This window comes from Amblyomma mixtum, chromosome 2 (assembly GCF_055824585.1).
Source record: "Amblyomma mixtum isolate Tamu chromosome 2, ASM5582458v1, whole genome shotgun sequence".
NCBI classification, from domain to species: Eukaryota; Metazoa; Arthropoda; class Arachnida; order Ixodida; family Ixodidae; genus Amblyomma; species Amblyomma mixtum.
In genome coordinates, this window is record NC_143013.1 from 54,518,859 (window position 1) to 54,535,216 (window position 16,358).

At 41.8% G+C, this 16,358-nt stretch overlaps 1 protein-coding gene across 1 annotated transcript in view; it reads left to right on the forward strand.

The window, feature by feature from the left end:
* The first annotated feature begins 274 nt into the window (after nt 1-274).
* The window catches only part of LOC149359398 (lipase member N-like), a 41,628-nt gene continuing 25,544 nt past the window's right edge, over nt 275-16,358 (forward strand). The window contains exons 1-4 of the mRNA XM_089567668.1: nt 275-370; nt 7,577-7,787; nt 10,902-11,013; nt 11,619-11,769. Coding sequence (XP_089423794.1) covers nt 275-370; nt 7,577-7,787; nt 10,902-11,013; nt 11,619-11,769 — 570 coding nt within the window. The remainder of the gene's footprint in view (nt 371-7,576; nt 7,788-10,901; nt 11,014-11,618; nt 11,770-16,358) is intronic.

Here is a 16,358-nt window from a genome sequence, read left to right on the forward strand (position 1 = left end):
ATTCAAAGCGAAAAAACTGTGAATTACACCACATACGGTGTGCAGCTTCCTTAACATGTTTTGTTTCAAATTTCCGGTCATGACAGCTGCAGTGGAGCGGTGTCTCACCAGTTTCCTGTTGATATACGGGACGGTTAGCAGCATCCGAGAATGTTTCAAGGGTCTTTATCTCTCATCAATGGGATGAGGTGTAACACGAGCCTTCAGATCTAGCAAAGTACTTGGCTGGTCTCTGCACTTAAGAATAGACTCCAGGGAAATTTTAATCCCAGTAATGAAAGTATTTCCAGATTTGCCTGCTGTTATTATTCTGTGCGTGTGCAGCGCGCTAGGACGGTTCCACTTTGACTCGGATTCGCTCAGAAATGCGGTGAGTAAAGCTTGAAGCCTAACGAGTATTTTGCTGTTTGAACTGTTGACTTCTTTTTTTACTGAAAAACTGGAGACAGATGCAACTGAATGCGAAAACGGTAGAACGTGAGATTTCAATTAATCGAGCAGATTGGGCCCTGGAAACTAAAACTGGTATTTGTAGGATTTTTAGACTATTTCCCAGCCAAGGCAGCTCAACTACGCGTAGCCAGTTACATTCTAGTTTCGAATATAGGAACTTCGCTCGTAGCTCACTGGCTTCGTATTTTCTCACGTCATATACAAATTGCGGCAAGTCTCTACATTTACACAGATATGTGTTGTAATCTATAGTTTTTCGAGGTGATCTTTTCCTGATTAAAGCCGAATAAAAAGAGCAGGGCATTACAGCTGTTCTTTCAAAACTGTTATAAAAGCCGCTTTTTCCTTGACTTGTATCCGGCCATACGGATTTGGTTGCAGCGGCGTTCGGGGGACTAGCAGCAGAGCTGCGATAAGACAGGCCGTGCCTAAAGTGTTCGGCTAGAAACTTTGAGTCTTCTTCAATTAGTCCAGGGAGAAGTAACGTACAGAGTCATGCCTTATTCGCACACCTCATGAAAGCGCACAGTACATGGACCGCACGGACGCGATTTATTTAACAAACAACCCACGGAAGTTCTGGCAGATAATAAACCCCACTAATCATCCTGACATTATTCTTACCAACGCGGAAGGCAGCAGTGTTCCAGTGGCCGAATGCGCCGAACTTTTCAATAACGCATTCACATCCGTTTTTACCCGTGAAGATCTCCCTCTACCTCCTATTTCTGTCAGCACTTCTAATACGTCAATGTCCGAAATTTGTATCAGTGAGACCGGTATCTTATCCTTACTAGGGAAACTTAAAACAACTTCAGCATCAGATCACCTTGGCTTTAATAACAAAATACTCAAAAATTCATCTGATGGTATTCATCGCATCTTGTCCGCTATTTTTTCACAATCGCTATCATCAGGCATTCCGCTGGACAGGCGCCTAGCTAAAGTTGTGCCAATTTTCAAGTCTGGCGATCGTTCTTCACCACTAAATTACCGACCCATTTCATTAACTAGCACTGTCTGCAAACTTCTTGAACACGTAATTCACTCGCAGGTAATTAACTATCTTGAAGAACATAACATTATCTTTAAATACCAACATGGGTTCCGTAAAGGCTACTCATGCGAAACGCAACTTGCCGGATTCATTCAAGACACATTCATCGATTGATGCTGGCATTCAAGTAGACTCCATATTTCTTGATTTTTCTAAAGCTTTCGACAGAGTACCTCACAACCGGTTATTAATGAAACTAGCACTGCTTAATATTCACCCTCTTGTCATTGCATGGGTTAAAGATTTTCTCTTTTCCAGGTCTCAATTTACAACTGTCAATAACCACAATTCGTCTTTCAGCCAAGTACACTCTGGCGTCCCACAAGGAAGTGTGCTTGGCCCCTTACTTTTCCTAATATTTATCAACGATTTACCGGATTCCATTTCTTCCCATATCAGACTTTTTGCTGATGATTGTGTAATTTATCGCAAAATTTATTCTAACACCGATTGCCAATCCCTTCAATCTGACCTGGATTCAGTAACAGCATGGTGCTTAACCTGGCTTATGCAACTTAATCATTCAAAAACTAAATTGATGTCTTTTACTAACCGAATGTCTCGAATTCGAACAGCATACTCCTTAAATAATAGCCCACTCGAACTAGTCACCACGTACAAGTACTTAGGACTTCACCTTCATTCAGACTTAGCATGGAACCACCATATTAACCTTATGCTTGCATCTGCTAATCGGTAATTAGGTCTCTTAAAACATAACCTAAAGCATGCTCCTCCTCACCTCCGTGCCCATGCCTATACCACTCTAATTCGACCTAAAATTGAATATGCCTCGGCTATTTGGGACCCTTACCAATCTTACCTAATAAATAACATTGAATAATTGCAGAACCGCGCCGTTCGTTTTATTTACTCCGATTATTCACGTAACACCAGCATCACAGCCTTAAAGAAACGCGCAGGTCTCCAGGATTTATGTCTCCGCCGCAAAATTGCACGACTATCACTTTTTCATAAACTTTATCATCATCCATCACTTCATAACGACTTTTTTTCTTTGCCTCCTTCGATTTTTGACCGCCGCGATCATCCCTTTAAAGTTAGGCGTTTCACGTGCAGAACATTTAACTATGCGCATTCATTCTTACCACGCACAATATCTGACGGGAACACTCTGCCTTCACATATCGCAACCACCACTGATCCTGATAAATATTTTAAACTTATATCTTCAATAACTACTGCTTAACTCTTCGCATACATTGTTATTTTATTTGTTCATGGCTTCCTTTTTTGCAGGGTATGTTACTAAAATGATTCATTGCATTAGTTTTCTGTTTGTATAATTTTAATACTGCTGTAATCTTCGTTCTTTGCCGCGCTGCCATTCTTTTGATTCTTTTGCTTACTTATGTGATGCAAAGTGTCTTATTTGTGCTTTTGTTGTTTGTTTTATATTTGTGCTTTTGTTTTATTCTGTTCAATTGCCTGTGCCCCCCCCCCCCCCCCTATGTAATACCCTCTCGAGGGCCTTTAGGGGCATTCTGTATAAATAAATAAATAATTGTATCGCATCAACCTATCTTCAGCGACAAAGAAAGGGCCAACATTACACCTGATACGTAAACAGGAAAAGGACAAGATCTCAATATAGGGAGACAGAATACTCGTCCGGGTGATTTTCTCTTGGATGGTGCGAAGAGCGCTGATTGGAAGTTTTAATGTAGCTCGACTGCTCAATTTATCAACCTTTCTCACTTCTCGTTATCACCTTTAATTTGTTCTGTTCACGATTCATTCGACGGTGTTGGTGCAACGCATAGTATACGAAAGACCGGCCGTTCTCTGAGACACCTATAAGACTTACTTAGTGTCGACCACGCTGCGACGAGAGCATCCGCTAGCAGCATACAGCTACGCTAGCGCTGACGTTGGCGTCTATGCCTTCTACCAAGAATAAGTCATCTTTACAAAGATTTACTCGTGAAATCCGTTATTTTAAATTCTTATCTGTGGGAACAAGCGGAAGTGGTTCTTGAACAGCTTTTCTACACTGCCTCTTTGCAACGTTTCGGTCACTGCCGCGGTAGAAAACGTGATACGATTGTTCTGCTGCCACTGCCACTCTCACTTTCATTCAGGATCATTTAATCTCTACCACGGTAGACAGGCGATGGGATTGCGGACCTTGCGCAACCCCTTTCATTTGTAGCGCTTAGGCTCTTGTGCGGGGTGGATACGAGACGTTATTGGGGTATTTCGCACCCTCGGCTTTCGCTGCCGACATTACTAGCTCTGAGAGCAAGGATATGACTGCTGTTGATGCGCAGCATTGTACCTGTGCACTCGACGCCAAATATATCAGTCTCCACAGGGAGAGAAATATGATGACCTTCCTTTACTTCCTCTACCCGTCGCATTTATCTGGTGACTTTTCGGATTCCAGCACGCATGCGTAGGAATATGACTAATGGATTACTCTCGCCCCTAGTTACATTTCAGTGTTGAAACACATACACCAATGACCACCAACACTATACTGGGGAAAGTACTGGGGAAACGGCTTAGAGATCTCATATATGGCTTTTTTGCCATTAAAAATCATTTCCCTTAACGTCAGTACGGATTGAAACATAATACATTCACAACCACAGAACTCATTGAAGTTAAAAATCGCATTGTAGATGCAGATGAGATAAAGTAGGAACTTTACTTATATTGCTACATACTAAAAAATCCTCCACTTTCATTAAATCAAGTTTAGTAGCAGACAAACGAATATATTCAACTGCCACAAGAGAAACCCAGTCATATTTAAAATCAGATGTCTGCGTTAAAAGAAAAAAGGGCAATATAATTAGCCTTATATATAAGACAGGTAAAGAGGAGTTCTTGTAAACAAATCTGTATAGTAGCCAAGGCAATCAAAACGGTAACGAGAGAGTCAGTAGAGCAAAGCAATGGGGCCTCCCGCTTATAACAAAAGAGGAAGTAAAGAAAGCCTTAGAAGCAATGAAAAGAAGGAAAACATCTGCAGAGAATAAGGTAACGCCAGATCTGTTAGAGAACGATGGGGAGATTTTGCTAGAAAAACTAGTAATCCTGTATAGCCAATGTCTTATGACCTCGAGCACACCAGAAGCTTGGAAACACACTTAATCCGTAAGGATGGGAACGTTAAAGTCTTTAAAAATTGCAGATCGATCAGATTATGGCTCGTTGTATACATGATAATTTATTACGTAATTGCTAATAGAGACAGGACAACCTTAGACTTCTATCAATGAAATGATAAAGCAGGCTTTCGTACAGGTTACTCGACAGCCGACAATAACTGCACTATCAATCAGGTGAGAGAGGAGTTCGCAGAATGTATCCAACCATGAAATATAGCCTTCATAGATTACAACAAGGCCTTCGCCTCAGTCCAAACCTCAGCAGTCATGCAGACATTACGTAATCATCCTCACGAGCCTTATGTACAAATTATGGAAGATATCTTGCAGCTGCACATCCACCATAGTCCTCCACAAAGTGATCAATGAATTCCGAAAAAAATTGATAGGGGCTTAACGTAGTTAAACCGAGTAGATCTGCGAAAGCAGGAGTTTATTCTTCAACTGGAGGGGGCACTTAAACTCCGCCTTAGGGGTGTGGCATAATATCTTTAGTAGGTTAATGCCCATGTATGCGGAATTGGTAATTCCTACTGTAGCGAACCACGACTTAAGATTCATGGGTGGCGGCGAGTCCTCATATACCACTACCACCGCAGTGGCGCAGCGGTTAAGCGATGCGCCACTGCACTGGTAGGCGGCTGTTTCTATCCCAGCCACCCGTCGGGATTTCCCGACCCATGTTGCTCGTAGCGAGCAACCTCTCGCCCAGATGGCACGACGCTCGTCCGAACTTACCCGAGCTTACCCGAGTTACTACCCGAGTTTACCTGAGTAACTCGTGTGAGCTCGGGTAGCAACTCGGGTTGCTAGGCAACGGCACAAGATCGTACGTGCCGCTTTTGCCAATACGCTTGTAGTGTTAGCTTGGGGTTAAGCGTGTGGTTTAGCTCGTGCCGGCTCCCTGGCCGGAACGACGCTGTCATGAACGACGCTGTCATGAGGGTAGTGCCCTCTGGGTGTGTAGGAGGCAGCAGCGCGGCGCCATCTGTTGGAGCATCGCTGAACCGGTTGCTAGGCAACGGCGACTCAAGGTCGTTTGGCAGCCGCACCGCCACGAGCATACGCGACGAGCTGGGCTCCAGTACCGACACTGTGAATCAGTTGATTCTGAATGATTGATTTTACACCGAAAAGATGGTTTGGTTTATGGGGTTTAACGTCCCAAAGCGACTGAGGCTATGAGAGACGCCGTAGTGGAGGGCTCCGGAAATTTCGACCACCTGGGGTTCTTTAACGTGCACTGACATCGCACAGTACACGGGCCTCTAGAATTTCTCCTCCAAAGAAATTCCAGCCGCCGCGGCCGGGATCGAACCCGCGTCTTTTGGGTCAGCAGCCGAGCACCATAGCCACTGAGCCACCGCGGCGGCTACACCGAAAAGAATTGCATATCCAGACCTACTTTCAACCGGATTGGCACTCACTATTAGTGTGGTGCGGTGAATTGCCTTTTTTTCTAGTTATTTGTTGCTCAGATGCGTCGTATTATGGTGTAGAGTCTATGTGCTCTGCATTGACTCTTTTCTCATGCTTCGTTGCTTAGGCGTGTTCATTTGCCACTGTTTTCTTAATGTTTACTGATCGCTCATTCACAAAAAAACATCGCATCATTTTATAAAATACCGTGCTGCAAGAAGAAAAAGGCTTTGATAGACTAGTGCTCTGGAGCTCCGTCCGGCGAAGGTGATCTGTTTGCGCCACCGCGGGTTCGAATCCCAGTCGCGACAATTCTTGCTTTATTTTTTTTATTTATTTAACCTGGTACAAACTAAGAAACACCTTAAAGTATTTGTCGCAGACTGACAAACATTGCAAGATCTTTCTCGGGTTTTACCTATCAGAATAGTGCTTTTGCACTAATATGCGCGCAAAGGAAATTCGGCGGAATACGCAATAAAGATTACGGTTCCAAAGTGACCGCTTAAGTTAGTCCTGATTAAGCAAAATATCTAAGCACAGGTAAATGTTATGGTACGAATCTGCCCGTGCTCAATAAAGACCAAAGAAGGTTTGCTCTCTATAAAATTATAACAAAATTAAAAAATGAATTGAAATATTAAAGCAAAATAATATTATGCTTCGCCCGTGGTTAATAACTAATGTTTTTCTTCTTTGTAGATAACTGGCAACACTCCAATAGACTTTGAATTTTCAAAGTTTATCGTTTAACTCTATTTCACAATTTCCCCTCTCGGCGACGTTCAAGAAGAACTCTCCAATATATTACATGCGAGAAACGCTACACTGTATACGCTGCTGTAGTTGCAGCTGTTTTAGACTTATCCAGACACAACACTTTGCACTTGCTCTTAGTTTAACGTCTATTCGGCCGAAATCTCGCGTTTAATTCCTCTGCTTTGCCACGTGCTATCAAGTGTTCGAATGGTCTTCCGGATTGCATTGCTACCATACGTGACCCATTAATGTTCAAAAACGAATTGACCACTTTTATGCATCCATGATATAGTACATGAATTGTGTTCGTATGTGTAGTCAAATCCATGCAGTGCCGCTATTCGTTTGCTGTTTTTTCTTCTGTGTCAATATTATACGGTTTTCTTCAAGTACGTTGTAATAATTGTTTGCGGTCCAATGTATTTAATATTGTCTACTTTTATCCTTTCAACTTTGTACCATCTTTTGTCTGCTAAATATTGTAACCCCTCCCCTCACACAATGTTCCAAGTGTGGAACTTGTGAGGTATTTGTATAAATAAATAAATAAATAAACAAACAAACAGGACCAACAAATCTCAACATTTTTAGTTTTAAGTGTGCCTCCTTATAGGCGAGAAAAGAGAGAGAATGGAATTTTAATGAGAGGAAAAGGAGGAGAGGCCGGCCGGTGGTAACAAGAGCCTGGCCTGCTACTTAGGAAGTACTCGGGCGAGAAGTAGTTCCTGAAACATGTTGTCTCTACCCTCAGTCGGGGCTCATTGTGAGCAAGGGCTACCCAGTAGAAGATCACACAGCAGTCACGGAGGACGGCTACTTGCTCGGCATGCAGCGGATACCTCACGGAAGAAACGAGACTCCAGTACTCGGTTCAGGACAGAAGAAGCCAGTCGTGCTCGTTATTCACGCTGTGACCGTCTCTTCCGCCGACTTTGTGATTAATTTCCCGGAACAAAGCCTCGGTGAGTCATATCTTGAGCTGACTGGCTCAGAATAATTTAAGAGGGATAGAAAGTCAATTACTGCTGTCGCAACTGTGATAAATTTTATGAATTCTGTTTCCATGTGTAATTCCGGCTTGCCTTTGACTATACAGACACATAATTACGAAACCGGTAGCGTTGAGACATGTTCCTCGCTATCATAAACCGAGAGTGCGCACTCACTACGGCAAAGCAACTAGAAACTATTACGTGCCAGCTATCTTTAACGAATTACCGGACGATTTATTTTCTTTAACCACCCGCAAAAAACTGCGATTTGCTGTTGAAGCGTTAGAGAATCTTTAACATGTACTAAAATCTTATCAGTGCTTTTTCATTCTTTCCGTGCCAAAATTTTTGTGTTCTTCATATTTACGTCTTTTAATTTTCTTTTGCCTCTGATGGAGCTCTGATGTAGCTCGAAGATTGCCGCGGCTGCCGGTTGTCGCTGCAAAGCCCACTTGTGGCTTCGGCGCTTCCGTTTTTTTGTATGTTCAGACTATACTGAATAAAGATTATTGTTATTGTTATTATTATTATTATTATTATTATTATTATTATTATTATTATTATTATTATTATTATTATTATTTCAGCTCCTTTCGAAACGGCCAGTGTACGTTTTTGGCGTTTTGTTCTGCAACTAGCAATGTACAACAAAGCCATGAGGTTTATAGAAACCTGGACGAAGCTTTTCTGGACATGGCTTTTCAAGGGCGAAACAAAATTTCGCATTTATGACCCTTTGCTATAGTGACATCATAGACTACGCACAAAAGTACCGTCCAGCTCAGAAATTGTGTGCGGCAAGTTACACAAACCTTAGACAACATTTCATTACATATGTAGCTGAGCTGAGAATAAATCTTGAATCAACGCAATTTTTAGCCGGAAGTAGGACGTATACAAAAGGCTGTTTCCATTTCTTGTGCTGTCTCGCACCCGATGCACAAAAATGTATGAACACAGCAGATGCATTCTTCAGTATTGTGTAATCTTGCGGCGGTCCGCGGTGTTGTCCTCTCGTTGAGCTGCTTAGGGGGAAATGGGACACGTGTTGCTTGTGGAAGAAGGTTTTGTGCCATCACCGCGTCTAAATATAAACGTCCCAATGAAGTCGTCCTATGGAGCAAGCAGCGTCAGCCTCAGAACTCACACAATGAAGGTGATACGGCAAATGCGCACTGTTGTTTCTTTCTCTTTGCTTCTCTATTTCTGTTCTGAACCTTTTTATAAGAATCAGCATAAATTCTGTTAGGCGAGGCCGAGGATGACGTAGCCAATCACCGAGTTTACAGTGTGTCGTTTTGGGCGTGGGGTAGCGTCCAGTGCACAATTGGGCACAAAGACTGACAGAAATTCCAGCGAGACAAGGAACGGGCGCCAGTGCTGACAAATCCTTTTACCTGTGTGCAATTAGTGGTAGATGTCGGGTTTATCTTTAGCGTATCATTGAAACGCTAATTCTAACTTCGTACCTCACCCTATCTATTCCTTACTGCAATATACTAATTGGTCCTGTCGCAATTTGTTTTGCGTTTCTTCGCCGAGAAAAGTTTTACTTTCTTCCGAACTCAAGATGTAGCAAAAAAGAAAACGTTATTCATTCAAGTGAGAAATAAACTTCATATAGTTATACACCCGTGTACGATGACTGTGTGAGCCGCATGAGAAGATAACGCTAAATAAATTGATTTTTCTTGTTTCGTAATATTTACTTTCAGGTATATTTGGTGTTTTTCTTTATTCCATTTCATAATCTCACAACAGAGAAACAAGGAGCAGGAGCTAAAGGCTCATAGCCTGACAGAGGCTCCTGGCCCAGGTAGCACAATTCGGCATTTCAGTGCACACTTAATAAAAAGAAAAGATAGATAGGGAAACCTCTCAATTACATAAACACATTTGAACATATAAATATTCCAACATATAAAAGTGAACATATAAATATAAAATTAGACAACACTTAGTAGAATTTAAGGGAAAAAGAAACGCTAAATGCACATCTCGGCACTCTGCAAAACTCATGTAATTGCAAACACACACACACACATAGATTACAGACACATAGCACACCGTACTCTGGTAATATATATACACCTTGATTACAGCGAAAATTAATTATTGCAAACAATGTCTTATTGAAGGAAAGAAATGGGTTTTTTTAACAAATACGATTTGACATATTTCTTAAAATCCGATATTTGGAATTTAATTTCTTCTCCTATGAAATTCAGCAAATAACGAACTTGGAAATGTAAGATCTTTCTGCCATAATTGGTCCTAGTGAGCGGTATTCTTCTTGTGTGTTTACGTAAGGTGTATTTTGATTCTTGGAGATTTGCTTCAGAGAGGTACAATTAATTGTTTTTTATGTATTGTAATAACTTGAAATAATATATTTGCGCTTAAAAGCCCGTTCCAATCCCAAAATAATTCATTTCGTCTCTCGCTGACTGTTGCTATTTAAAATATTTGGCTTCATTAGTACCACTGGGCAATCGACGCCTGTCCCTAATGATTAGAGGGAAAACTCTTACTTAGAAGGACGGGATTGTAGGAGAATTGGTTGGACATCGTGAGGAGCAAAGCCGCAAAACCGAAAGCTGTGCTAGGAGAGTAATTGTTTGGTAGAGTTGGTTATATCATTGATTGACACTTTGGAACATGCAGAGAAGAATAATTACCCAGCAGCAATTCAGTTAGGGTCACAAACTTAGACGCGCACACGCACTCACTTGTTTGAGTGTTTGAGTGTGTGGTTGTTTGTAGGGCGATTCTCGTACCAATGACCAGCTTCTGTTTTGAGCGATCTGAGAGTTAGCCCGACGCCTAGCTTGAAAAATGTTAGTGCGACATGTCAGGAGGGCATTCGCGCTGTTCTGCGCGAAGTGCCCACAGTACTACTCCAAGAATTGCAGAATGAAGACGGGGTATGTAGGACTCATATTCAGCGAACGTGGATTTTCTTTTCGTATGCGCTCACTTTGCATGTTAAGGCTTCTGCCATTGTTACAGCCTATTTCTTGTGACAGAAAAAAAGCTTTCTCAATTATCGTGAGACCTAACGAGTTGAATTTCGTTTCCAAACAGGCTTTGTATTGGCGGATGCCGGCTACGATGTTTGGCTCGGAAATTTGCGCGGAAATGTGTACACAAGTCACGTCCGCTACACAAAGGAAGAGCGAGCTTTCTGGGATTTCAGGTAGCTACTGACATTCTGGTATAAGCACACAAAGGGAGAAAGGTGCAACGTATAACTGAACTTAGGTACATCTAGAAAAGATATGGAGATGACCACTTTGATGCCAGTAAAAATGTCAGTAACTTGAAACAGGAGGGTTCGTTTGTGATGATTGGCGCCAGAAAGATGACTACAGGACTAGAAATTCCTCTACTGTCACATTTTCACATATCCCTGAACACTTTCGAAAATTTTCAAGCAAAAAATAGAAATTGCCACTGCTTATTTTGAGTGCACTCTGAATGATAGAAGCTAATACTGAGTGGGGGGCAAATGTTGAGCTAATTCATTAGCTTCCAGCAGTGGTGGCATTAATCACAAAAAAATCGGCCATGAAGAACTGTGCAAGAACACGACTCAAATTAAAAAATAAAGAGAAGCGCATTTTTACTCGGTGTCTTTGCAGAATTCTTCATAGGATTTCAAATAAGGAAAAAGCAAGCGCGACAGCATCTTTTGTTAAAACAAATGATTGGTGAAAAATAGGCAAATGTAATGGGGCATCGCCTAACTATTTTTCTGTTTGTTCTCATCTCTCGATTTTTGCATTCTGTTTAAACTTTCAGTTTTGACGAGATGATTGAGTTCGACATTCCGGCAATGATCGACAAAGCACTGGACATGACAAACCAAACGAAGCTGTACTATGCGGGCTTTTCTCAGGGAACCCAAGTTTTGTTTGGTTTGTTGGCGGAGAAGCCCAACTACAACGATAAGGTTATCCTCTCCTCATCACCGTGTTTTTTTTTCGGACTCTGTCGCATCCTTTGTATCCGATATTGTATCTTTCTTACACGACATCAGTGGCAGCAGCATTGCAGCCAGATGTGTTGGTATTATATTTCGTAGAAAGTATGTATTAGAAAAGACATGATAAATTTTACAGTTCTGAAACCGCCGTGTAGGCCAGTTATCTGTAAACGCCGCAAATACATACCGTAGTTGCCGTTTTCTGGGTTTGAGAAAGGTTCGTCGAGAGTTCCTCAAGATGGCAAGAGACTCTTGAGAGAGACCGTGTTGAGTCTCTTCACTTCTTTGTGGGGCTCACACAACAAGCTATGTGTGACCAAGGGTCTCCAAAGATCCCAAGCAACTTTACTGTACCGCATACGAACGGGCTGTGCTCATACTCCTGTGCGGATGTATAAGAAGGGCCTGGCGTTGTCTCCATAATGTGCAATGTGTGTTGTGTGCGGTGCTATATTATTATATTAGAACATTACTTAATGAGCGCTGCTCTTTACAATGTGGAAATGTGCGTGTTAATCGGTTCTCTCAAGAAGGCAGGACTCCCTTACAGCTCCCTTCAGGACATTGTTTTCCCGCGCGGGAACTAATTCTCTAGAAAGCACGCTTCACGTCTTCTTTTAAAGTACTTGCTGGACACGGACAAGTCTCTACATGGTGACAGCAGGAGTGACTATTATTTGTGTTTGGGACTTCGGTGCCTGATTATGTGATTTAGTTCTTGTAGGTGTCGCTACGTTAGAGCAATTTCCGGCAAAAATGGCTAGGCTAACCTCACTTGTAGCTTACCGCATCTGAACTCAACCCAACTCACTCGCGAACATTTGGAAGCATGCTATGTGATTCTTTTTCTAGTAAGGTGATGTTAACTCCTTACTGCATACCAAGACTAAGGGATACGACTTTGAAGAATGTACTATTCAAAAGTGATTCGTGCAATTAAGTATTTCTTGAGTGCCGAAATGTGGTTATGTAATGTTGTGGGAATATTGAAGGCAATGATCTATTCTTGACACCATAGCAAAACCTTTCTTATAAAATTTTTCCAACGGTCGTATCGAGCAGTTGGGACTGTGATAAAAAACCAATGGGAAACGTTTTTGATAGCAGTAGCGTTAATAGCAAGAAATGGAAGCCTGCAGAGGGCGGATCTTAGGATATATTGATTGCTTTGGTTAAATCTTACGACGTGTGGAAATATTGCGTTCACAAACTATTTCATTCTTAATAATAAGTTTGTCTAGAATTGCTGGGTACGGTTAAAAATCAAGTTCAATAGTGGTGTTGCCACCAAGCTACATTATGCATAGACGTGGACACATTAAAATGCAGCTAAGTGGCTTACTTGTTCTTATTCATGTTAATTTTGTCAGGTTTCTTGTAAATTTGCACGGTCAGCTCGTCTTGCCCATATTAGTGTGTTTGGTGCGCATTTTCAGTGCGCATTTTCGGTTGAAAACTGGGGAATTAATTATTAATTTGTCATCTTTTTCCTTTTTCGCTGCGTTTTTACGGGTAAATATGTATATCTGTAGCCCGAGTGTACGTATAGACGAAGGGCTTAAAAAGCACGCACGAGAACGTATTAGCTAAGTGCATGCGCGTAGGAAGTAGCCCGAAGCACGATGCGCGATGATAGATTACAACACGAGCCTGAAGAAATGCTCTGATGACAGCTTCACTCCGTCGCCAATATTTCGGTGAGGGGCTGGTCTGCACGAGCGCCTTAGTAGTCACATTTGCCGTGGTTGATGTACTGGTCACTGACGAAGGAAGACACGTCACCGCACCAGAGCATTCCCATTGGCTGGAAGGAAGTGACGTCAGCAGACGGAAGCCTTTCTATTGACTGAACAAAAGTAAGGCCAGCTGAACGGAAGTAACTTCTTGCTGTAAAGGAATCAAGAACTGCTAACACTAAATCCCTGCGAACACAGTAGAATTATTTGTGTCTGAATTTTTTTCTAATACAGGAGTTGCAGATGCAGAAGACTGCCAATATGAAACCTAATTATATATAACCTACTTCTTGTTGTACATCGACGTGATTTACACAGTTTGATAGTTACGGCCAAAGGCGAGCTGCTAATCGCTGAGATGAAGATTTAATATTAGTTTCGAAACCGAAGAAAAGGTCATTCTGCTAGGCCCACTTGCGCGCGAACGTCCGGCGCTTGTTTCTGCACAAAACTGAAACACGGTGACTGAGGGGCGCACGCATTAAGTACAAATACAGTGACCACTGGTAACATGTTTAAATCCCCATGGGAGCCCATTCAATCCACCTGCAGTATTATACTGTGGTATGCATTTCATCTGCTTTGTCACTCTGAGAAACGTCCGCTACGCAGATGGCGATAATTATTCTTTTTTTTTTCCTCACTAACACTTGCTGCTGCCTTGTCCCTCTAAAAAAATGATTGAAGGTCTAATACCTGTAATTCGTTACTTGCCGGAAACGAACGTGTAAAGTTTCATCTCATACTCTCTAAAGATAGCTAAAAAGCCACCAAAGTGTCATGGTCGGTAAAAGGTTTTTTTTTTCCTTAAATTTCTTGATCACTCTTTGCTTAGCTGAAAACTTAAAAAATGCGTTCTTTTGTAAGAAGTTTAAAAATCATCTAATGCAGGAGAGGACAATCTTGCACGAAACTGAAGCCAGACCTAACTAAATGCAACGCTGTTTTGTACGAACAATCCATATTCAAAAGCATGAAGTGTTGCGCTGAAGAAAATTTTAGGCAGGAATCGGAATATTTCAACATACACAGGAGGTGCGTTTTCAAAAGAGATCTCACCATTCTTTTCAACTCACTGAAGAACCGAGGAAAACAGTTCTTTGTGTCGGATAGAATAGAAAAGAGCTTCAACGTCAACTGAGAACACGTTGTCAATGGAACTGTTTTGCACAAAACTTGTTATTTCTTGCAAATTCCTATTTTCACAAGGGTCGCTGGCACACTGCGTGCTAAGGTATGGTAGGAGATACGAGCTGTTTCGCCAGATGTTTAGCTCACTTAGAATATCTCTGGAAGATACTTCTGTTGTGCGCGTTTACGAGTAAAAAATTATGTTCAAGTTAAAGTTTTGCGAAGAACATGGAGTTAAAGCAACACTTGGAACAGACCAAGACAAGACAGGACGGGTGCTGCAGCTGCAACTCAAACTAGTTTCCTCCGATCCAGCTATATGGTTTTAAAAAAACCAATAGCTTGGTTTTAAAAAAACCAAGCTTGTGCCAGTGCCAGTTTTCACTCTTTCAGGGAAGAAATAACTTCTTTTACGGCTCTCTTGGGTAACAGCTCAGCGCAACATTAGTACATTTACGAGAGATCCACACAGAAAAGATGCTACTTACAACTCATTGTTTTGTTTACGGCTTTGTACCGGGACGTAACTGAAAATATTTCCATTGTGATCTACAAAGATATTTATTTTGTACCGTTTTTCGACTATGCAGTTTGGAAAACCCGTACATTTTTTTCCTGCGTTACGAATGACGCAGTTTTTTTTTTAATCCTTGTCGCTCTTTTTGATTAAGGAAGGCCAAACTAAGAAATTTGCCAAGTTCTCTATATTGCGTGCGCTTGTGTTTGCTTTTGAGCGCTCCGACAGAAAGGTTGTAAGTGAGTTAAAATATTTCTTCAGTCAGCTTGCATCTCATAAATAAAGCAAAGCAAATAAGCATGTAAATGACTGCCACGATTTGGTATCTCGCACGTAGCTTTTTCAGGACAGTGTCAGCTGAATGCGGCCACTACATCTACTCTCATTTTAATCAATCCTTCTCAAAAGTGCAGAATCTAACATTTAGAAATTGGAAAAATAAAGACGAAGCTTGGATGTCGTGTAGGCAAATAAAAAAACCTCGAACCACCAAAGTATGATATATATGACAGGCACAGCGTATTGCACGTTGCTAATGCAGCATCGCAATGAAAATCGCTTTTCCGGAGAGATCACTGTGTTTACGCCTAGCGCACAGAACAGCATAAAAGCGAGATGTGCCATTGTTGCCAAAAGCAATCGGGCAACGGTGGTTTGCTTCTTAGCCGCGTAGCTAAGCACCTATGGCAGCCCTTAAGCTCTGAATCTGTGTAAAGCAAGCTGAGCTCTTGTCCTCAGGTTCTGACACCTTCCGGTCCTTATGGGTGCTGTAAAGGCTCCGTTACACGGTTGAGAAGAAAAAGACTGTTGCACGGTTATTTTTGGCAAAGGAAGTACGGGAGCAGAAGAGAAGACGCGCAATGGAACTGCCTTTTTTTGTGGTAGTAATATTCTATAGACAACGTAACGTCCGGATTATCACTGATATCTTGAATAAGAGCAGTAATCTATCCAAAAACAAAAACTATCGTGGGAAGGCCTTATCAGTGAGATGTATGCATGGAGGTCTTGAGTGCTTATCGCTGTATCGGCTTTATTGAGGAATAGTTTTTGCCACTGAGTTTGAAAGCGAGCTTATCCCTTTAGGCTCAAGGTAATGGTGTTTAACTGCGCTAACGCGATTTATTTTCTCACAAAGGCTGAAAGGAATGGAGGCCTCATCAAGCCGAAGC